The 24,160-nt window shown below is 38.6% G+C and overlaps 1 protein-coding gene across 1 annotated transcript in view; it reads left to right on the forward strand.

The window, feature by feature from the left end:
- The window catches only part of NUP210L (nucleoporin 210 like), a gene marked incomplete at its 3' end in the record, with an annotated part of 78,059 nt that overhangs the window by 16,424 nt on the left and 37,475 nt on the right, over positions 1–24,160 (forward strand). The window contains exons 9-14 of the mRNA XM_082834566.1: positions 6,283–6,420; positions 6,886–7,044; positions 12,810–13,008; positions 14,992–15,137; positions 19,548–19,769; positions 20,809–20,982. Of these exons, the coding sequence (XP_082690692.1) occupies positions 6,283–6,420; positions 6,886–7,044; positions 12,810–13,008; positions 14,992–15,137; positions 19,548–19,769; positions 20,809–20,982 (1,038 nt within the window). The remainder of the gene's footprint in view (positions 1–6,282; positions 6,421–6,885; positions 7,045–12,809; positions 13,009–14,991; positions 15,138–19,547; positions 19,770–20,808; positions 20,983–24,160) is intronic.

Genomic DNA, 24,160 nt, shown 5'->3' on the forward strand with positions numbered 1-24,160 from the left:
TCTTATAGATAGCATATAATTGGATCATGTTCTTCTTTATCCATTCTGTCAACCTCTGCCTTTTAATTGGAGAGTTTAATTTATTTACATTTAAAATAGTTACTGATAAGGAAAGACTTCTGCTATTTTGGTATTTGTTTCTATGTGACTTTTTTTGGTAATTAATTTCTTCTATTACTGACTTCTTTTGTGTTTAATTGATTTTTGTAGGTTCATGTCTTTTATCAAATTTGAGACTTTTTTTTTTTAATGTTGAGCCTTCTTTTAATTTATTTATTTTTTATTTTTGGCTGAGTTGGGTCTTCGTTTCTATGCAAGGGCTTTCTCTAGTTGTGGCAAGCGGGGGCCACTCTTCATCGTGGTGTGCGGGCCTCTCACTGTCACGGCCTCTCTTGTTGCAGAGCACAGGCTCCAGATGCACAGGCTCAGTAGTTGTGGCTCACGGGCCTAGTTGCTCCGTGGCATGTGGGATCTTCCCAGACCAGGGCTCGAACCCGTGTCCCCTGCATTAGCAGGCAGACTCTCAACCACTGCGCCACCAGGGAAGCCCAAATTTGAGACATTTTCATCATTATTTCTTCAAATATTCTTTCTGTGCCTTTCTTTCCCTACTTCTGGGACTCCTGTTTTGTATATATTGATTTACTTGATGTGCTCCACTGGTCTTTAAGGCTTGGTTATTTTTCTTCATTATTTTTTCTTTTTGCTACTCTGAATAACTTCAATGGACCTCTCTTCAAGTTTGCTGATTCTTTCTTCTGCCAGCTCAAATCTGCTGTGAAGGTCTTCTAGTGAAGTTTTCATTTCAGTTATTGTACTTTTAGCTTCAGAATATCTGTTTGATTCCTTTTTTATAATTTCTATCTCTTCATCGATATTCTCTACTTGGTGAAACATCATTCTTCTGGAGTGATGTCCATTGTTTCCTTTAGCTCTTCAATTTAAAATCTTTGTTTAGTAAGTCCAATATCTGTGTTTCCTCAGAGACCAATTGTGTTAATTTCTTTTTTTCTATGAATGGACCATATTTTCTTGTTTCTTTGCATACCTTATAATTTTTTTGTTGTTGAAAAGCTAACATTTTGATATTACAGTGGACCCTTGAACAACATAGGTTTGAATTGCACAGTTCCACTTATACATTTTTTCACTTTTAATACATACTACAATACAACATAATCCGTGGTGGTCTGCAAATATGGTACCATGGATATGGAGGGCTGACTGTAAAGTTATACATGGATTTTGACTGCACAGAGGGTTGGCACTCCTAAACCCCACATTGTTTAAAGGTCAACTGTATAATGTGGTAACTTTGGAAATCACATTCTTCCCTTTCCTCTGGGTGTGTTGTTATTGCTTGATGTGGGTTGTAGTTTCTTGTATGTTTAGTGAGTTTTCTAAACTATTTGTTGAAGATTGTGTTGTCATCTGTAGTATAAAATCTCAATTCCTTTAGCTTGTAGGCAGTTAGTGGTTTGACAAATAATTTCTTTAATGCCTTAAGTCACCTTTTTCTTGGGGCTTCCCTGGTGGTGCAGTGGTTAAGAATCTGCCTGCTAATGCAAGGGACATGGGTTTGAGCCCTGGTCCGGGAAGATCCCACGTGCCGCAGAGCAACTAAGCCCATGTGCCACAGCTACTGAGCCTGAGCTCTGGAGCCCGTGAGCCACAGGTACTGAGCCCATGTGCCACAACTACTGAAGCCCACACACCTAGAGCCCGTGCTCTACAACAAGAGAAGCCACCGCAATGAGAAGCCCGTGCACTGCAGTGAAGAGTAGCCCCTGCTCCCTGCAACTAGAGAAAGCCCATGTGCAGCAACAGAGACCCAACTCAGCCAAAAATAAATAAATAAATAAAAATTAAAAATTATATATATGAATAAAAAGTCACCTTTTTCTTGATTTGGCTTACATTTGGTTGCTGTAAACCTTTGAGTATTTTTGAGTATTTTCCAAAGTTAATTCTGACTTTTTTTTTTTTTTTGCATTTCTATGGGGGGACAGGTTCTTGGAGTTCCCTACTTTGACACTTTTGCAGACATCTCCCACCTGCTGGTATTTTTTATTAGGATTTATGAACGTGATATTTTTTCAACTTATTTAGGACTTTAAAATTTTCTTTCAGCAATGTCTTATAGTTTTCATCATACAGGTCTTGAAGATATTTTATTAAATTTGTCCCTGTTTTATGTTTTTAAGCTATATATGTATTTTTAAATTTTCTCCTTTTACTTGATCATGCTAGTATATAGAAATACAGTGGTTTTTTGTATGTTACCTTGAATCTTGAAAGCTTGCTGAATTCACTTATTCTAGTAATTTTTTGTAGATTCCTTAGGAATTCCTATATATACAGTTATGTTATATGTGAATAAAGACAGTTAACCCTTTTCATTCCAATAAATACGCCTTTTAGTTCTTTTTCTTGCCTCACTGCACTGGCTAGGACCTCTACTACAATACTGGATAGAACTGTTAAGAGTAGACATGTTTGCCTTATTCCTGACCTTAAGTGGAAAGCATTCACCCTTTCACCACTGAGTATGATGTTGACTATAGATTTTGTGTAGATGCTCATCCTTAGGTTGAAGAAGTCCCTTTCTATTCCTAGTTTATTGAGAATTTTCATCACGAATTGGTGCTGAATTTTGTCAGTGCTCTTCTGCCTCTATTGAGGTGATCAATATAGTTTTTCTTTTCTAGTCTTTTAAATATGGTGAATTAATTACATTGATTGATTCTCTAATATTAAGCCAATCTTGCATTCTCAGGATAAACCTCACTTGCTTATGATTTGTTATCCTCTTATACATTACAGGATTTAATTTGCTAAAATTCTGTTAATGACTTTTGCGTATATGTTTTTCAAGGCCTATAGCTTTTTTTTTCCTTCTGTTTTTTATTGTAATGTATTTGTCAGGTTTGGGTGTTAGGACAATATTGGCTTTATAAAATGGGTTGGGAAGTATTCTTTTCTACTTTCTGGAAGAGTTTTGTAGAATTAGTGTTATTTCTTCCATAAATATTTGGTAGAATTCACAATGAAACTATTTGAGCTTGGAATTTTTTATGGAAAGTCTTTTATTATTATAGTGATAAAATATACATAACATAAAATTTACCATTTTAACCATTTTTAGGTGTACAGTTCAGTGGCATTAAGTATATTCATGTTGTGCAACCATTACCACCATCTCTCTCCAGACCTTTATAATCTTTCCAGACTGATTCTCTCTACCCCTTAAACAATAACACCCCCCGAACACCCCATCCCCATTCCCTGGTAACCACCATTCTATTTTCTTTCTCTATGAATTTGACTAATCTAGTTACCTCATATAAGTGGAATCGTACAGGGAATTCCCTGGCAGTCCAGTGGTTAGGACTCTGCGCCTTCACTGCTGAGGGTGTGGACTCAATCCCTAGTCAGGGAACTAAGATCCCGCAAGCCACACAGCACTGCCAAAAAAAAAAAAAAAAAAGGTGGACTCATACAATATTTGTCTTTTTTGTGTTTGGCTTGTTTCACTTAGCATGTCATTAGGGTTCATCCATGATGTAGCATGTCAGAATTTCATTCCTTTTTAAGGCTAAATAATATTCTATTAAATGCATATACTGCATTTTGTTTATTATTTATCCATTGATAGACACTTGGGTTGTTTCCACCTTTTGTCTATTGTGAATAATGCTGCTATGAACATGGGTATACGAATATTTTGTCAAATCCTTGCTTTCAAATCTTTGGGGTATATACCCAGAACTGGAATTGCTGGATCATATGGCAATTCTATGTTTGACTTTTTGAGGAATTGTCATACTGTTTTCCACAGTGGCTGTCATTTTACATTCCAGCAGCAATGCACAAGGGTTGTGATTTCTCCACATTCTTACCAACACTTGCTATTTTCTATTTTTGATAATAGCCATTCTAATGGGTATGAAGTGGTATATCACTGTGATTTTAATTTACATTCCTCTAATGATTGGTGTACGGGAAGGTTTAAAACTATGAATTCAATTTTTAAAATTTATATACAACTATACAGGTTATTTCTTCTTGAGTGAAATTTGGTAGGTTGTGTCTCTGAAGGAATGTCTGGTTAATCTAATTGTTGAATTAATCACATAAAGTTGTTCAAAATATTGCCTTATTAATTTTTATGTCTGTAGGATCTGTAGCAATGTTGTCTCTTTCATTCCAGATATTGGTTATTCGTGTTTCTCTTGTTTTCTTCATGAATCCAGCTAGACATTTATCAATTTTATTGCTTTTTACAAAGAACAAGCTTTTGGTTTCATTGACTTTTTTCCAGTTCTTTATCTACTTTCTCTTTCATTGATTTATGCCTTTACCTTTGTTATTCTATTTCTTTTCCTTACTTTGGATTTAAAATGCATTTCTTTTTTAAGTTTCTTATTGTGGAAGAATCTTACAGTGGATCACCGGTTTTATATCTTTCTTCTTTTTAATATAAGCACTTCTACCACATTCTATTGGTCATTCAAACCATTCCTGACACAATGTAGAGGGAACTACACAAGGATGTGAATACCAGGGGGTGGGGATCAGTGGAGGCCATCTTGGAGACTCGCATCTCCAAGTTGATTCTGGGTTCTCTATTATTAGATTTAAAGGCATTACTGATCCTGTTTCTTGTGATTAAGAAGTGAGCATTGATAGTTCATGGTATGCAATAGCAAAACAGCTACTTAAATTAGCACCTGTAGACACTATATTTAAGTGCATGTAGAAGGCAAAGCTTTTGGTAACCAGGTAGTTGCTGCCATAAAACATGTTAGTGAAAGTCTGGGATATAATAGGGTTTATTGATTGTTGTTTCTCAGTGTGCTGGGTAACTTTGGGAAAGAAAATGGTTAGTTCAGGGCTTTGAATTCCCAACTCAAGATCCACCTAAAAAATCTAAAAGATTTTATGACTACCCTAAAAGAAGCCCTTATTACAATATTTCCTTGTTCTGCAATCATAATGCAATTTATTTTTTATTTCATTAATTAATTAATTTGTTTGTTTTATTTTTGGCTGTGTTGGGTCTTCGTTGCTGTGCACGGGCTTTCTCTAGTTGCGGTGAGCAGGGGCTATTCTTCCTTGCAGTGCTTGGGCTTCTCATCATCGTGGCTTCTCTTGTTGCAGAGCACGGGCTCTAGGCGCACGAGCTTCAGTAGTTGTGGCATGTGGGCTCAGTAGTTGTGGCTCATGGGTTCTAGAGCTCAGGCTCAGTAGTTGTGGCGCATGGGCTTAGTTGCTCCATGGCATGTGGGATCTTCCTGGATCAGGGATCAAACCCGTGTCTCCTGCATTGGCAAGCGGATTCCTAAGCACTGTGCCACCAGGGAAGTCAGACGTTTAAAGTTTTTATTACCTCTTTTGGTTTTTTTGCCGTACGCGGGCCTCTCACTGTTGTGGCCTCTCCCGCTGCGGAGTACAGGCTCCAGACGCGCAGGCTCAGCAGCCATGGCTCATGGGCCCAGCCTTTCCGCGGCATGTGGGATCTTCCCGGACCGGGGCACGAACCCGTGTCCCCTGCATCGGCAGGCGGACTCTCAACCACTGCGCCACCAGGGAAGCCCCAGTGATGTTCTTTTAAACTGAAAGAACATCCAGCTAGCCATCTTAAGAGAGTGAAGAGAAAATCAGAGCCATTACTGCAGATGTGACACAGTTGCTAAATATTTCAGGGCTTCTTTAAAAAATAGATAGATAGATAGATAGATAGATAGATAGATAGATAGGTAGGTAGAGTTTTCCTTCAAAGAAAAAAGGCCAACATAGTTGAGTGTGAGGACTCTATTTTACCTGTATGGGTACCCCCCTAAACCCTGCTCTTGTTTTTAAGCAGGATGGGAATATCTTACCCCAGCATCTTTAAATGTTCTCTTTATTTTCTTCTGAATAGCCTGTAATATTCCTTTGCCTTTACAATTTATATACTTAACTGATAGATGTCCAAGGATCTTTCTTTCTGAAACTATGATTGCCCTTTCTATGTTGATAAAACTCTTATTTCAGGAAATTTAAACTGCTTTCCATGATTGTGATACTTCTTTTAGGTCTATCAAATTCCCTTTCATTATTATTGAACTGTAGTAGCTATGCTTCACTAATGAACAGGAACGTTTCTTTCTTTCTTTTATTGATAGAAACTGGTTGAGTAATTTATTAACACACCATTTTGCTGATGCTTTATATGTGAATGTGGACCATAAGAACAGTCCTTATAAAATCTGTTTTGCTCCTTTTTTCCTGCTCTTATAGAATAAAGATATTCAGCCTATAAAATTTCCAATTATACATCAGCAAGAAGTGAAGATTTATTTTCCCATCAGGCTTACACCCAACTTTCTGGCATTTCCTCATCATCCCATGGGAATGTTATATCGTTATAAAGTACAGGTATGATGTCTTATAATGAGAATTCACAAAGAAATGTCAGTTTCTCTGATAGCTTAATTTATTGAAGGTTAATGTTAAATCTTATTTCCCCCTAATCCTAGCAGTATAACTCAGTTTTGGGTGACAACCAAATCATGCTCTTGAATACTGTCATCCTAAGAATACTTGGTGTACTTTCCTTCTCTTCCATATATCCTTTCCTTGTGAGTTTTATAAAGTTTTGTCAAGCTCCCCTGTGCTCTTTTTTGACATTTTGTGATACTGCCATTACATAATCCCCCTTTAGTATTACCCTTCCCCATTTAGTTACTTTAATATAGCATCACAGTTTCTTAATGTTCCAGAAATAATTTATTGTATAGTTTTATTATTTCCTAAACTTTATTTCACCAGATTTTACATCTTCAGTTAAATTCCAATTTTCTTCCTATATTAATTAAATATAAGGGTGTATTTTTTTCATAGGTAGAGGGTGGTAGTGGCAATTTCACCTGGACCTCTTCTAATGAAACAGTGGCCATGGTAACCACTAAAGGAGTGGTGACGACAGCTGGTCAGGTCAGGGGGAATAGCACTGTTTTGGCCCGAGATGTACAAAATCCTTTTCGATATGGGGAAATTAAGGTAAGCAACTCTCCAAAAAACGTTCATATCTCCTCTGAGACATTACTGTCTAAATTTAAGTACAGTAACACATAAAAATTTTTTTTTTCTTTTTCAAGTTGGTTGTTTTAAAATGATCCTCAGGACTTCCCTAGTGGTCCAGTGGTTAAGACTCTGCGCTTCCAAGGCAGGGGGCATGGGTTTGATCCCTAGTCAGGGAACTAATATCCCCTGCTGTCAACAATGGAAAGCCAACACAGATTTTTCCTAAGGTCAATAATATGGTAAACACAAAGAAAGAAAACTACAGGCCAATATCACTGATGAACATAGATGCAAAAATCCTCAACAAAATACTAGCAAACAGAATCCAACAGCACATTAAAAGGATCATACACCATGATCAAGTGGGGTTTATTCCAGGAATGCAAGGATTCTTCAATACACGCAAATGAATCAACGTGATACACCATATTAACAAATTGAAGGAGAAAAACCATATGATCATCTCAATAGATGCAGAGAAAGCTTTCGACAAAATTCAACACCCATTTATGATAAAAACCCTGCAGAAAGTAGGCATAGAGGGAACTTTCCTCAACATAATAAAAGGCCATATATGACAAACCCACAGCCAACATCATCCTCAATGGTGAAAAACTGAAACCATTTCCACTAAGATCAGGAACAAGACAAGGTTGCCCACTCTCACCACTCTTATTCAAAAGTTTTGGAAGTTCTAGCCACAGCAATCAGAGAAGAAAAAGAAATAAAAGGAATCCAAATCAGAAAAGAAGAAGTAAAACTGTCGCTGTTTGCAGATGACATGATACTATACATAGAGAATCCTAAAGATGCTACCAGAAAACTACTAGAGCTAATCAATGAATTTGGTAAAGTAGCAGGATACAAAATTAATGCACAGAAATCTCTGGCATTCCTCTCCCCTAAGGATGAAAAATCTGAAAGTGAAATTAAGAAAACACTCCCATTTACCACTGCAACAAAAAATAAAATATCTAGGAATAAACCTACCTAAGGAGACAAAAGACCTGTATGCAGAAAATTATAAGACACTGATGAAAGAAATTAAAGATTATACAAATAGATGAAGAGATATACCATGTTCTTGGATTGGAAGAATCAACATTGTGAAAATGACTCTACTACCCAAAGTAATCTATAGATTCAATGCAATCCCTATCACACTACCACTGGCATTTTTTACAGAACTAGAACAAAAAATTTCACAATTTGTATGGAAACACAAAAGACCCCGAATAGCCAAAGCAATCTTGAGAACGAAAAATGGAGCTAGTGGAATCAGGCTCCCTGACTTGAGACTATACTACAAAGCTACAGTAATCAAGACAGTATGGTACTGGCACAAAAACAGAAAGATAGATCAATAGAACAGGATAGAAAGCCCAGAGATAAACCCATGAACATATGGTCACCTTATTTTTGATAAAGGAGGCAAGAATATACAGTGGAGGGCTTCCCTGGTGGCGCAGTGGTTGAGAGTCTGCCTGCCGATGCAGGGGATGCAGGTTTGTGCCCCGGTCCGGGAAGATCCCACATGCTGTGGAGCAGCTGGGCCCGTGAGCCATGGCCGCTGGGCCTGCGCATCCGGAGCCTGTGCTCCGCAGCAGGAGAGGCCACAGCAGTGAGAGGCCCGTGTAGTGCAAACCCCCCCCCCCAAAAATAAAACCCAAAAAAGAATATACAGTGGAGAAAAGACATCCTCTTCAATAAGTGGTGCTGGGAAAACTGGACAGGTACATGTAAAATATGAAATTAGAACACTCCCTAACACCATACACAAAAATAAACTCAAAATGGATTAAAGACCTAAATGTAAGGCCAGACACTTTCAAACTCTTAGAGGAAAACATAGGCAGAACACTCTATAACATAAATCACAGCAAGATCCTTTTTGACCCACCTCCTAGAGGAATGGAAATAAAAACAAAAATAAACAAATGGGACCTAATGAAACTTAAAAGCTTTTGCACAGCAAAGGAAACCATAAACAAGACCAAAAGACAACCCTCAGAATGGGAGAAAATATTTGCAAATGAAGCAACTGACAAAGGATTAATTGCCAAAATTTACAAGCAGCTCATGCAGCTCAATAACAAATAAACAAACAACCCAATCCAAAAATGGGCAGAAGACCTAAATAGACATTTCTCCAAAGAAGATATACAGATTGTCAACAAACACATGAAAGAATGCTCAACATCATTAATCATTAGAGAAATGCAAATCAAAACTACAATGAGATATCATCTCATACCGGTCAGAATGGCCATCATCAAAAAATCTAGAAACAGTAAATGCTGGAGAGGGTGTGGAGAAAAGGTAACACTCTTGCACTGTTGGTGGGAATGTAAATTGATACAGCCACTATGGAGAACAGTATGGAGGTTCCTTAAAAAACTAAAAATAGGGGGCTTCCCTGGTGGCGCAGTGGTTGGGAGTCCGCCTGCCTATGCGGGGGACATGGGTTTGTGCCCCGGTCTGGGAGGATCCCACATGCCACGGAGCGGCTGGGCCCGTGAGCCATGGCCGCTGAGCCTGAGCGTCCGGAGCCTGTGCTCCGCAACGGGAGAGGCCACAACAGTGAGAGGCCCGCGTACCGCAAAACAAAACAAAACAAAACAAAACAAAACAAAGAGTCATGTACCAAAATGTTCACTGCAGCTCTGTTTACAATAGCCAGGATATGGAAGCAACCTAAGTGTCCATCGACAGATGAATGGATAAAGAAGATGTGGCACATATATACAATGGAATATAAGCCACCAAAAGAAACGAAATTGAGTTATTTGTAGTGAGGTGGATAGACCTGGAATCTGTCATACAGAGTGAAGTAAATCAGAAGGAGAAAAACAAATACCGTATGCTAACACATATATATGGAATCTAAGAAAATAAATGTCATGAAGAGCCTAGGGGTAGGACGGGAATAAAGACACAAACCTACTAAAGCATGGACTTGAGGATATGGGGAGGGGGAAGGGTAAGCTGTGACAAAGTGAGAGAGTGGCATGGACATATATACACTGCCAAATGTAGGGTGGATAGCTAGTGGGAAGCAGCCGCATGGCACAGGGAGATCAGCTAGGTGGTTTGTGACCACCTAGAGGGGTGGAATAGGGAGGGTGGGAGGGAGGGAGACGCAAGAGGGAAGAGATATGGGAACATATGTATATGTATAACTGATTCACTCTGTTGTAAAGCAGAAACTAACACACCATTGTAAAGCAATTATACTCCAATAAAGATGTTAAAAAAATAATAATAATATGGTAAAGCCTGTGTTTAGAAAGATATCTAATTATTTTTATAGCCAGACAACAACAACTATATTTTTTTAAAAGGAATGAAAGATAGTTTCTGGAGCTTTATACTAGTAGACTAGAATAGAATGAAAGAAGAAAGTGAAGGCAAAGTATCCAGTTAAGCCTAAACTAACAAAATGGTATTGAGAATAAAGAAAAGAGGACAAATTCAGGGTTATTTTAGAGGTAGATTAATCAGATTTGATGCGTAGTGGGGTGGGAAAAAGTGAAAGATTAAGCTTTGGCAGCTTGGTGGATAGAAAACACAAGAAAAGGGGAGTTCCTTGGTGGTCTAGTAGTTAGGATTCGGCGCTTTCACTTCCGTGGCCTGGGTTCAATCCCTTTTCGGGGAACTGAGATCCCACAAGCCATGTGGCACAGTGCCCCCCTACCCTCGCCAAAAAAAAAAACAAGAAAAGGAAAAAGAATAAGAGGAAGATAATGAATTCAGTTTTGGATACATTTAGTGTGGGACTACCCTGGTGGTCCAATGGTTAAGACTCTGCTCTTCCACTGGGGCACAGGTTCGATCCTTGGTTGGGGAGCTAAGATCCTGCATGCCTCGTGCACTGCCAAAAAAAAAAAAAAAACCCAAACGGGCTTCCCTGGTGGCACAGTGGTTGAGAGTCCGCCTGCCAATGCAGGGGACACGGGTTCGTGCCCCAATCCGGGAAGATCCCACATGCGGCGGAGCTGCTGGGCCCGTGAGCCATGGCCGCTGAGCCTGCGCGTCCGGAGCCTGTGCTCCGCAGCGGGAGAGGCCACAACACTGAGAGGCCCGTGTACCGCAAAAACAAAAACAAAAAACCCAAACATTTAGTGTGGTTCACCTATGGAGCATCCAGATGAATGTTTAAAAGTGGAAATAGGCATCTGAAGTACAACAGAAAGATTAGGGATAGAGATAAAAATTTGGAGTGATCAGCATATGGTTGGTCATTGAAGTTTTGGAACTGGGTAAGATTTATGTGTCATTTTAAGAGACATTGGCAGAGTAAGAGTAACTAGCAAACGACACATAGAAAGTGACCAAAAAAAGACTCTATTAGTCCATTCAGGCTGCTATAACAGAATACCATAAACTGGGTGGCTTATACACAACAGAAATTTATTTCTCACAGTTTTGGAGGCTGGAAAGTCCAGAATCGAGGCACCAGCAGATTCAGTGTATAGTGAGGGAAAGCATCCTGGTTCATAGAAGACTGTTTTTTGCCTTAACCTCATATGGCAGTAGGGACTAGGGAGCTCTAGGGGGTCCCTTTTTTAAGGGCATTAATCCCATTCATGAGGCTCCACTCTCATGACCTAACCACCTCCCAAAGGCCCCACCTCCTAATACCATCATTTTGCGTGTTTGATTTCTACATATGAATTTGGGGGGACACAAACCTTCAGTCTATAGCAAAAACAAAATAAAATGTTTTTTTTTAAAGATATCAAGTAAGAGGAAGTGCTCTATGTCAGAGGTCAGCAAATTTTTAGTTAAAAAGGGCCAGGTAATAAATATGTTAGGGCTTCCCTGGTGGCACAGTGGTTAGGAATCCACCTGCCAATGCAGGCGACATGGGTTTGAGCCCTGGTCCGGGAAGATCCCACATGTCGTGGAGCAACTAAGCCCGTGCACCACAACTACCGAGCCTGCGCTCTAGAGCCCTCGAGCCACAACTACTGAGCCCACGTGCCACAACTACTGGAGTCCGTGCTCTGCAACAAGACAAGCCACCGCAATGAGAAGCCCACACCGTGCAACGAGGAGTAGCCCCCGCTCGCCGCACCTAGAGAAAGCCCACACACAGCAAAGAAGCATAGCAATGCAGCCAAAAATAAATAAATAAAACAAATAAATTTAAAAAAATTTTTTAAGTTATAAATATGTTAGTATTTGTAGGCCACATACAGTCTCTATCTCATAGTCTTCTTTTTTGTCATTGTTGCTTTTTATTTTACAGCCCTTTAAAAATGTAAAAGCCATTCTTAGCTTACAAAAGTCAAGAAAATTGTGCATTGGTCATATTTTGCCAGACTCGTGTTGAATGGTGTTAGATGCTTTAGAGAGGTCGATTGGTTAAAGAATGAAATGAGTGACAGGTTCAGCACCTAACACACAAACACAAAACATACATATATGTTATGTATATGTATATTTAAATATTTAAGAAATGCTTTCTGGGCTTCCCTGGTGGTGCAGTGGTTGAGAGTCCACCTGCCGATGCAGAGGACACGGGTTCGTGCCCCGGTTCAGGAAGATCCCACATGTTGTGGAGCGGCTGGGCCCGTGAGCCATGGCCACTGAGCCTGTGCGTCCGGAGCCTATGCTCCGCAAGGGGAGAGGCCACAACAGTGAGAGGCCCGCGTACCACAAAAAAAAGAAATGCTTTCTTTTATTCTAAGACTTTCCTAACATAACTTTCTTGAAAGATTAATTTTATTCCCCTCCAGATATGTGTTCTGAAACTGAACAAAATGAAAATGTTACCATTTCATGCTGATGTAGAGATTGGCCAGATTATAGAAATCCCCATTGCCATGTATCATGTAAATAAGGAAACCAAAGAGGCCATCGCGTTCACAGACTGCTCTCATTTATCCTTGAATTTGAACATGGATAAGCAAGGAGTCTTCACTCTTCTCAAAGAAGGTAAGAGTAGGCTTTTTATTTTTTCCTTTCTTTGTCTTTGAATTAAAGGACCAATCAACAATTCAGAAACTATGAATTACAGTCTAAATTCACACATTGGGGATTCCCTAGTGGTCCAGTGGTAGGGACACTGGGCTTTCACTGCCAAGGGCCCGGTTTCAGTCCCTGGTCGGGGAACTAAGATCCCACGAACCGCGCGGTGTGGCCAAAAAAATTAAAAATTAAATTTAGATATTACCTTTCTTTATAATACTTTTATTTATTCTGTCAACTGCCTGTATTAGGTGTTACAATATGATGTAGAAACAAAGGCACAAAAATTGAATAACATGTCCAGGGTTCATTGTGGCCAGACACTATCAGTTTTTAGTCATATTAAAGGCTTCTCTTTCCAGCCTCAAGCTCTTCTTTCTTTCTTTCTTTCGTTCTTTCTTTCTTTAATATATGTACTACACCTCTTTCTAAGAGGACTGTATTGCCATTTAATGTCTGTATATATTAAATTTATTCTGAAAAAGAAAATACCTTTTTAATAAGAAAAGAATATGAATAAACTATCCATATGGATCAATATCATTTACCGTTATGGAACTTCATATTTTATCCTGATCACCACTGTTTTTTCATCAATAATAATGACAGTAGTACCATCTAACATTTGTTTAGCATTTCTATTTCCTAGGCTCTGTTCTGAATACTTTTCATATACTAACTCATTTAATTCTCACAATACATCTATAAGGTTGATATCAACTTGGACTTCTCTTTTGCCCTTGTTAATTATACTATACAATATCTCTCACCTCTCCTCTGTTCTTAGGCTGTCTCTCCCCATTTTTAGGCCCTCATTATCTCTCACTGAGAATTTAACGATATCCTCCTAACTGTTCTTGCCTTTGATAATCATGGCTACCAGATAGATCTTCATGAAGCTCAATTTCAAAATTAATTTTCCTGCTCAAAAATTTTGAGAGGTGGACTTCCCTGGTGGCGCGCTGGTTAAGAATCTGCCTGCCAATGCAGGGGACACGGGTTTGAGCCCTGGTCCGGGAAGATCCCACATGCCGTGGAGCAAGTAAGCCTGTGTGCCACAACTACTGAGCCTGCGCTCTAGAGCCCGCAAGCCACAACTACCGAGCCCACATGCCACGACTACTGAAGCCTGCGCACCTAGAGCCTGTGCTCCGCAACAAGAGAAGCAACCACAATGAGAAGCCCCCGCACCGCAACGAAGAGTAGCCCCTGCTCGCCACAACTAGAGAAAGCCCGTGCACAGCAACAAAGACCCAAAACAGCCAAAAATAAAAATTAATTAATTAATTAATTATTTTAAAAAATATACAATTCAATTAAAAAAAAAAATTTGAGAGGCTTCTCCCTGCCCGTGGACAACAGCCAAAATCCTTTTAGTTTAGTATTAAAGGCCCTGTACAGTGTAACCCAACCTACTTTTTGGAGCTTCATGCTTTGGCTTCATGTATGGCTCTAGCTAAACTAACTACTTTAGTTAAAATTTCCCATAAATCTCTTTCATATACTCATTTGTATCTCATTTATATTTCTATCTTTGTTCATTTATTTGTCAGCTTAAGATACTCCCTTCTGCATATCTAAACCTTTCTTGATCTCTCCAGCTAAAAGTAATCATTCTGTTTTCTAGACTTCTATAATGCTTATCATTTTCTACTAATAGTTTAATTTATGTAAATGTTCACCCTCCCCTTCTAAACTATATATGCCTTGAGGTCAGGATCTTTGCTCATATTTGTATCCTCACCATACATAGAACTGTGTCTTACATGATATATATCTGTTAATAGAAGGAACATTATTTTATATCAACTTAATATAAATAATTGGGGTCTAGTAGTGTGTGAGATTAAGAATTTTTTAAAATATTAAAATTCTTGTATTTCTATAGACTGATTTCCTTGAGGACCGATGGCTTATTACCCTACTGAAGTCAAGGTTTTTGATTTGCAGGTATTCAAAGACCAGGACCAACACACTGTTCCAGTGTACATATAGCAGCCAAATCTCTGGGCCATACTTTGGTAACAGTTAGTGTGACTGAATATGAAGAGTATTTGGAGAGCAGTGCCACATTTGCTGCTTATGAACCCCTAAAGGTGAGATATTTCATGCTAAAGAACTGCCATATCTTTTCATGGACCCCACCATGTCCACTTGGGGGCTTCCTACCTATCTGTGATCTCTATTAAAGATCAGTGATATTTATGTTCTCTTTACTTACCACTCTCTTGTTTTTAGACCCACAACTCCCTCATCAAATCTGAGTATCAGGGAGTTTATGCTATCATGTTTCAGCCACAGGAATATTTATAAGTTGTATCAGCAAGTTTTATTATTTATTTATTTATTTATTTGGGGGTGGGGCTGTGTCGGCTCTTAGTTGTGGTACATGGGCTCTTTGTTGCAGTGTACAGGCTTCTCTCTAGTTGTGGTGCGCCAGCTTCTCTCTAGTTGTGGCGGGTGGCACGCGCGGGTTTAGTTGCGCCGCAGCATGTGGGATCTTAGTTCCCCAAACAGGGATCAAACCCGTGTCCCCTGCATTGGAAGGCGGATTCTTTTTTTTTTTTTTTTAATAAATTTATTTATTTAATTTTGGCTGCCTTGGGTCTTTGTTGCTGTGTGCGGGCTTTCTCTAGTTGTGGTGAGTGGGGGCTACTCTTCATTGTGGTGCACGGGCTTCTCATCATGGTGGCTTCTGTTATTGCAGAGAATGGGCTCTGGGGCGCACGGGCTTCAGTAGTTGTGGCACGCGGGCTCAGCAGTTGTGACTCTTGGGCTCTAGAGCGCAGGCTCAGTAGTTGTGGCATGTGGGATCTTCCCGGACCAGGGCTCGAACTCGTGTCCCCTGCATTGGCAGGCGGATTCTTAGCCACTGCGCCACCAGGGAAGCCCCTGGAAGGCAGATTCTTTACCACTGGACCACCAGGGAAGTCCCAACAAGTTTTAGATATTTTGCTTTCTTTCCTCTTTTTTTTTCTCTTTTTTACTGAGATATAAAAAACATATAGTAAAGTACACTAATCTTAAGGTACTATTTTTTTTGTTTGTTTGGCTGCACCAGGTCTTAGTTGCAGGATCTTTAGTTGCGGCACGCGAACTCTTAGTTGCAGCATGTGGAATCTAGTTCCCTGACCAGGGATCAAACCCGGGCCTCCTGCATTGGGAACGCGGAGTCTTAGCCACTGGACCACCAGGGAAGTCTCTTAAGGGACTGTTTGAATTTTCACATATGTACGTATCTTTGTAACACCACCTGGAAGAAGATATAGAATATTAGTATACTCTCTTTTGAAGAACTCTGAAAGAAAACCTTCCACCCTAGGGAGGGAAGTCAATCATCTTTTACCCTTTATACTTACAAATTTTCAGCACAACAGTCATCATTTTGGCCCCCAAGGATTGGTCCATTATAATTGGGATATTACGACAGATGGCAGTTCAAAATAAAAGTAGATAGGGACTTCCCTGGTGGTCCAGTGGGTAGGACTCCATGCTCCCAATGCAGGGGGCCCAGATTCAATCCCTGGTCTGGGAACTAGATCCCCACATGCATACCATAACTAAGAAGTCCACATGCTGCAACTGAAGATCCCGCACGCCACAACGAAGATCCTGCGTGCTGCAACTAAGAGCAGCCTAAATAAGTAAATAAATAATTTTAAAAATAAAAAGATAAAAGTAGATAGAGGGGTTCCCTGGTGGCACAGTGGTTGAGAGTCCACCTGCTGATGCAGGGGACACGGGTTCGTGCCCTGGTCCGGGAAGATCCCACATGCCGGGGAGCGGCTAGGCCTGTGAGCCATGGCCGCTGAGCCTGTGCGTCCGGAGCCTGTGCTCCGCAACAGGAGAGGCCACAACAGTGAGAGGCCCGCGTACCGCAAAAAAAAAAAAAAAAAAAAAAAAAAAAAGTAGATAGAGCCTGGCATACTTTCTATATATTTGAGTCCTTCAGGAGCTAAAATTGATGTCTAGGGGCTTCCCTGGTGGTACAGTGGTTAGGAATCCACCTGCTGATGCAGGGGACACGGGTTTGGGCCCTGGTCCGGGAAGATCCCACATGCCGCAGAGCAACTAAGCCTGTGAGCCACAAGTGTTGAGCCTGCGCTCTATAGCCTGTAAGCCACAACTACTGAAGCCCGCGCGCCTAGAGCCTGTTCTCGGCAACAAGAAAAGCCACCGCAATGAGAAGCCCGCGCACCGCAACGAAGAGTAGCGCCCACTCGCCGCAACCAGAGAAAAGCCCGCACGCAGCAACGAAGACCCAACCCAGCCAAAAATAATAGAAAGTAAAATAAAATTTTAAAAATAAATAACAAAAAAAATTGATGTCTACAAGTTCTTGCTGATACATATTGACAAATACTGACTCAGTGCCTCTTAGGGTGAGGAGGCATCCACAGGGAAAAAGTTGTCAATGAAAGAAGCAAGGTAAGCTATTAATATTAAAAAGATAACTTGTTCATTAATATTTGCATTTTGGGCTTCCCTGGTGGCGCAGTGGTTGAGAGTCCACCTGCCGATACAGGGGACACGGGTTTGTGCCCCGGTCCGGGAAGATCCCACGCGCCACGGAGCGGCTGGGCCTGTGAACCGTGAACGTTGGACCTGCGCGTCCGGAGCCTGTGCTCTGCAACGGGAGAGGCCACAGCAGTGAGAGGCCTGCGTACCGAAAAAAAAAAAAAAAAAAAAAAAAAAAAAAAAAATATATATATATATATATATATATATATATATTTGCATTTTAAGTTGGCCTCATTGTACATTGTGCAGCCTAAGTATTAAACATGTGGTTTGAGCATATTTCACTCATTCTCTTAGTGGATGAATCATCCTACTTGCCTAATTAAGTGAAAGTGCTAGGCTGCAACCCCTGGTCATTTCATGAGGTTTTTTCTTAGTTTTATCATTATCCTTACCCTAATTTTATATTTATTGAATGTCCCACAAATCAGATCTCCCCTGAATGAAAACTCTCCTTAAAGGAAAGGAAGTAAGATGATGATTTTCTTTTTCTACCTAGTACTTTGGTCATGTATCTCTTTCTTTAGCTGCTGAAAAATATATGTATGTTTTACTTTTGCTATCAATCTTATGTTTCGGTACATGGTATATAGTTCTCAATTTGTCCTTTTATACATCATTTCAATTCAGTTGATCTGATTAATTTTGGACTATATACATCTAGGAAAAAGGAATAACTCCAGTTTTGCTTTCTCAGAAAGCCTCTGACTAGTTTAATTTCTTCTATTTGAGGCTTGTTTGGCACTCTGTACTGTGCTTTTTTTGTAACACTCATTATACTCTTTACCTACTTCAAATCTGTCTTTTCCAGACTATTAGCTCCACTGTGAGGCAGGACCTTATTTTGGCTTTCTATTACTGTATCACCAGTGGGCCATCAATGAATATTTGTTAAATTGAATTATATATACATTTTTAAGAGAATACTGCCATTAGACATAGGAATGTTTAATGTTAATAGTATTCAATAATAAATGTGATTGACTAGTTCAGGAAAGAAATATTAAAACATGGTTTGCTTACATTTTCAGAACGATTGCTTCAACTCTATACTTCATTTTGTCACTTAGTCACTGTTGTAGACACTGTGTACCATACAAAAAAACCCCTACACTTTGAGAATACTTCATTCCCCAAAAACCAGTTTCCTCATCTATAAGTAGGATACAACTCCTCTGTTTACTGGAGTGAATAATACCTGTCTTGACTACCTCTTAGGTGAGAGTTCTTTGAGAAACAAATGAACTGTATAGATGTATTATTTTCATATTTTTAGGGCAGGAGTTCTTTGATACTTTAGTAAAATATCCATTTAAAATTCTTATGTAATATGGTGACAGATGGTACCTAGACTTATTGTGGTGATCATTTTGTAGTGTATAAAAATATCAAATCATTATGTTACACACCTGAGACAAGTGTAATATTATATGCCAGTTATACTTCAATTTTTTAAAAAAGAGAAAAATGAAAAATGTTTATGCACTTATTTATCAATACTTTTTATGTGCACAGCATTGTACTAAATCCCACTGAGGAAAAGAGATTCTTTCAAAAATTTGGGCTATAAGATACTCTTTTCTCTTAAGAAGTTTACATAACTAGACAGTGTAACAAGAATTATTAGATGTATATATATGAATATGTGACATATTCAAATAGCATTAGGGGATAAACAAGTATACAAATTAATGGTAGAGATAATTACTATAAGAGCTTAGAGGATGCAGAAGTGGTTGTGGTCTGGAATGATTAGACATAAATTAATGGATTCTCTTGACACATGAGTTAGGCTGAATGATAGGTGGGATCTAAATTAGTACAGAGGTTGAGAAGCATTCCAAGTAAGAGGCATAACATATGTTTCCTAATTTGGGAATTAAGTCTAATGTCATTTACATTATAGTTATATAACCAGTTTTTCACTTTAGAAAACTGTTGAATTCTCTAACTAATCAGGGGTTAATTTCTTTAAATGTCATCAGGCTCTAAACCCTGTGGAAGTGGCACTGGTGACATGGCACTCTGTAAAGGAAATGATATTTGAAGGGGGCCCTCGTCCATGGATCTTGGAGCCCTCACGATTCTTTTTGGAGCTGAGCATGGAGAAGACAGAGAAAATTAGAATAACACAAGTCCGGCTGCCAGCTCAGAGAAAACAGAATCAGTACATCTATTGGGTCCTGTGCCTGGATTTAGGGGAACAAGTAGGAAAATGATCTTTTTCTAACATTTCTTTTAGCAATAATACTCCAAATCTTTTGTACTTCTAGCCATTCCTTTTCAGATTCTAATGGATTTAGTTTATGTACTAGATGGGAAAATTCTAATTATTGATTAAAAGATCTTTTTTTTTAAAGCTTACTATTCTTTAAATGTACACCAAAGGTTTTGGTTCAAGATTTTTTTGTAGTAGGGGGCTTATTTCTATCATTTTATCACTATAATTCATTTCCTGTTGCCTAGACTAGAGGATATATAGTTTTCCACCTCCAAAGAATGTGAGGAAGGGAAATTTAAAGTGTCATCTATGGTTATCAATTTTGAAGAATGAGTTAGATCTGTGTTGATAAGAGTAATTAGTATATTGCCCTTTATCAGTTTAATTAGTTTTGATTATTTTTAGAGGTAGTGATGGCTTTATCCATAGCTGCACCCTGCTTCTACCAAAACCAGTAGCAAAGGTTTTCAGTTTGACCAGGATTGAGAATTTAAAGTATGACTATGAGGCATAGCCCAGCTAACCAGCCCCCAGGGAATCCATGTATGATTTTAACTTAATAAGAACTGTGCTGTAATCAATTGAGCTTCATTTTAATATCTCTAGTGTACTGTATTGTATATATGACTAGCTATTAGTGATTTCAATCCTAATTACCCCCTTTTGAAGCTCTCTAGCTTCTTTATGTTTTCACATTGTTATTCATTAGTATTTCCACCAGAAATGAGTTGAAACACAAATTAGTTTTTCCACTTTTTGCCAACTGGTAACAAAAGATTTGGTGGAGGAAAAGACTGAAGTAATTGGTCAGTTAGATTTTTTTAATGTTCCCTTTGTTTCTATGATACCCTTGTTTCTCTTAGCACAGATAATTAAGAACTATAGTGTCTTTAAGGGATTTGCCTGATTATAATGTCCAAAGGGACTCTATACTGGAATTTGAATAATTCGAACACGTTTAGATTGGCACAACTGACATCAAGTGTCTACCCACAATTATCTCTTGCCCTTGTGTTTTCTTAAAGATTCTGACATTCCAAATTGGAAATCATCCAGGTGTCCTGAACCCTAGTCCAGCTGTAGAAGTTGTGCAGGTACGCTTCATATGTGCCCACCCTGCCAGCATATCAGTAACTCCAGTATATAAGGTGCCAGCTGGTGCCCAGCCATGTCCTCTGCCACAGCATAACAAACAACTGGTGAGTACAGTGTCTCCAACTAATTTACATTTTCTCTAACCTGCTTTAAGATAAATGGTCTGAAATGTAGCTTTTGTCTTATTGAAGTTAAGGAAACTCTTTTATTTGTTATCCAATCTCTGATAGTGTCTGAGAAGTGGTGATTCAATTAGGTTAGAGTTGGCTATACTTAGTGACACTTAGTGACTTTGCTTGTTGTACTTAGGTACATAGTCAGCTTGTAACTATGACAATAGGCAATTGAGAACTCTCTAAATAACTTCCAAATTGGTTTGCTAGTATCCTTTATTAGTTTGCTAATAAATCTTTTATTAGCATTATTAGTAACTTATAGGATTTACCTCTACTCCAAACCCATATGAAGAATAATGATAAGCAATAGCATAGCTAGAAGGTAGGCAACAGGAAATGAGGAATAAATGAGTTATCTAACCTAGAAACTAGAACATCAGACTATACACTAAATGAGGTTAACTATGATTCCAAGTATGGGAAAATAGAAGTCATTTCTTAGCCTTTGCAGAATAGAACAATCCATTAATTATTCCCATTTTACAGATGAAGAAACTGAGGATCCTAGAAGTTGAGTAATTTTCCCAAGGTCATAAAGCTAGAAAGTAGCATTTTCCATCTGACTCCAAAGCACACGTTATTAACTTCCTTGCTATACTGCCTTTTTATTATAAAAGAACTTATGAGATGTTGCAGTTTAGGAACTCATTTTTTTTTTCAGAACCAAATTCAACATTAAATACTATTATTTGAACTTTATAAATTATTCACTTTTTAAAAAAGCACTTAGATGGAGCAGAATAGAAGTTATCTCTATAATGGCATTGTCATTCAATATCTTTTTTTTCATTTGAAATAATTTAAATTTCCAGGAAAAGTACAACATTTTTCCTAGAACCATTTAAGAGTAAGTTACAAACATGATCCTCCATACTTTAGCATTTATTTCTTTTTTTGTATTTGAGTATAATTCACATACCATAAAATTCACCTGTTTAAAAGTGTACAAGTAATATTGTTAACTAAGCTCTACTTCAATTTTAAAAAGTGTGCAAATCAGAGTTGTGCAACCATCACCACCATCTACCTTCAGAACATCTTCATTTCCCCAAAAAGAAACACCACACCCATTAGCAGTCACTTCCCACTTCCCCCTCCCCTAAGTCCCTGAAAACCACTAATATACTTTCTTTCTCTATAGATTTGCCTATTCTGGACCCTTCATATAAATGGAATCATACAATATATGGTGTTTACATGTAGCTTCTTGCATTTAGCATGTTTTTAAGATTCATCCAGGTTGTAGAATGAATCACTACTGCATTATTTTTTTAAGGCTGAGTTCTGTTATATAGATATACTACATTTTGTTCGTCCATTTGTCAGTTGATAGATATATGGGTGGTTCCCAATTTTTGGCTCTTATGAATAATGCTACAATGAACATTCATGCACAAATTTTTGTGTGAATATATTTTCAGCTCTCTTGAGTATATATTTAGGAGTGGAAGTGCTGGGTCATATGGTAACTCTATGTTTAGCCTTTTGAAGAACTTCCAGCTGTTTTCCAAAATGGCTACCTCATTTTACATTTCCGTTACCAATGTATGAGAATTCCAATTTCTCCACATTTGCCAATACTTGTTAATGTTTGTCATTTTGATTATGTCCTTCCTAATGTGTGAGAAGTGGTATGTTATAGTGGTTTTGATTTACATTTCTCAATGACTTATGACATTGTGCACCTTTCCATGTGCTTATTGGCCAGTTGTATATCTTCTTTGGAGAATGTCTATTCCAATCTTATGGGTTGTTCATCTTTTATTATTGTTATACAAGTTCTTCATGTATCCTAAATACAAGTCTTTTTGAGATATGTGATTTTCAAAACTTTTCTTCCATCTTATGGATTGTCTTTCACTTTCTTTTTTGATTGTTTTGCAATTTTTAATTGAAGTATATTTGATTTACAATGCTGTGTTAATTATTGCTGTACAGCAAAGTGACTCAGTTATACATATATATACATTCTTTTTTAAAAATTTTTTATTGGACATACATATGCATTCTTTTTCATATTCTTTTCCATTTAGGTTTATCACAGGATATTGAATATCGTTCCCTGTACTATACAGTAGGGCTTTCTTGTTTATCCATTCTATATATACCAGTTTGCATCTGCTAATCCCAAACTGCCAATCCATCCGTCTCCCCCCCCCCTTGGCAACCACCAGTCTATTAAAAATATGGAATGCTTCACGAATTTGCGGGTCAGCCTTGTGCAAGGGCTATGCTAATCTTCTCTGTATCATTCCAATTTTAGTATATGTGCTGCTGAAGCGAGTACTTTCACTTTCTTTTTTTAAACTTTCACTTTCTTGATGGTGCATTTTGAAGCACAAAAGGTTTTATTTAACAATATCCAATTCATCACTTCTGTTGTTGTTTTTGTTTGTATTTTTGATGTTATATCTAAGAAACCATTGTCTAATCCAAGGGCATGAGTATTTACGCTTTTGACTTCTTCTAAGAGTTTTGTAGTTTTAGTCCTTACATTTAGGCCTCTAATCCATTTTGAGTTTATTTTTGTATATCGTGTGAAGTTGGAGTCCATCTTCATTCTTTTGCATGTGGATATCCAGTTGATCCAGCACCATCTATTAAAAAGATTATTCCTTCTCCTTTGAATCATCTTGGCACTCTTGTTGAAAATCTATTAACCATAAATGTGAGGATTTATTCCTGGGCTCACAAATCTCTTCAATTAATCCATACGTCTGTCCTTATGCCAGTACCATACTATCTTGATTACTGTAGCTTTGTGCTAAGTTTTGAAATTGGGAAGTATGTGTCCTCCAACTCTATTCTTCTTTTTCAATATTGTTTTGGCTATTCTGAGTCCCTTGCATTTGCATATGAATTTTAGGATTCCTTTGTCAATTTCTGCAAAGAAACTAGCAGGGTTTTTTTGTTTGTTTTTTTGGTTTTATTGCAGTACGCGGGCCTCTCAATGCTGTGGCCTCTCCCATTGCGGAGCACAGGCTCCGGACACGCAGGCTCAGTGGCCATGGCTCACGGGCCTAGCTGCTTCGTGGCATGTGGGATCTTCCGGGACCGGGGCACGAACCCGTGTCCCCTGCATTGGCAGGCGGACTCTCAACCACTG

This window comes from Leucopleurus acutus (genome assembly GCF_964270905.1).
Source record: "Leucopleurus acutus genome assembly, chromosome: 2".
Lineage (NCBI taxonomy): Eukaryota > Metazoa > Chordata > Mammalia > Artiodactyla > Delphinidae > Leucopleurus > Leucopleurus acutus.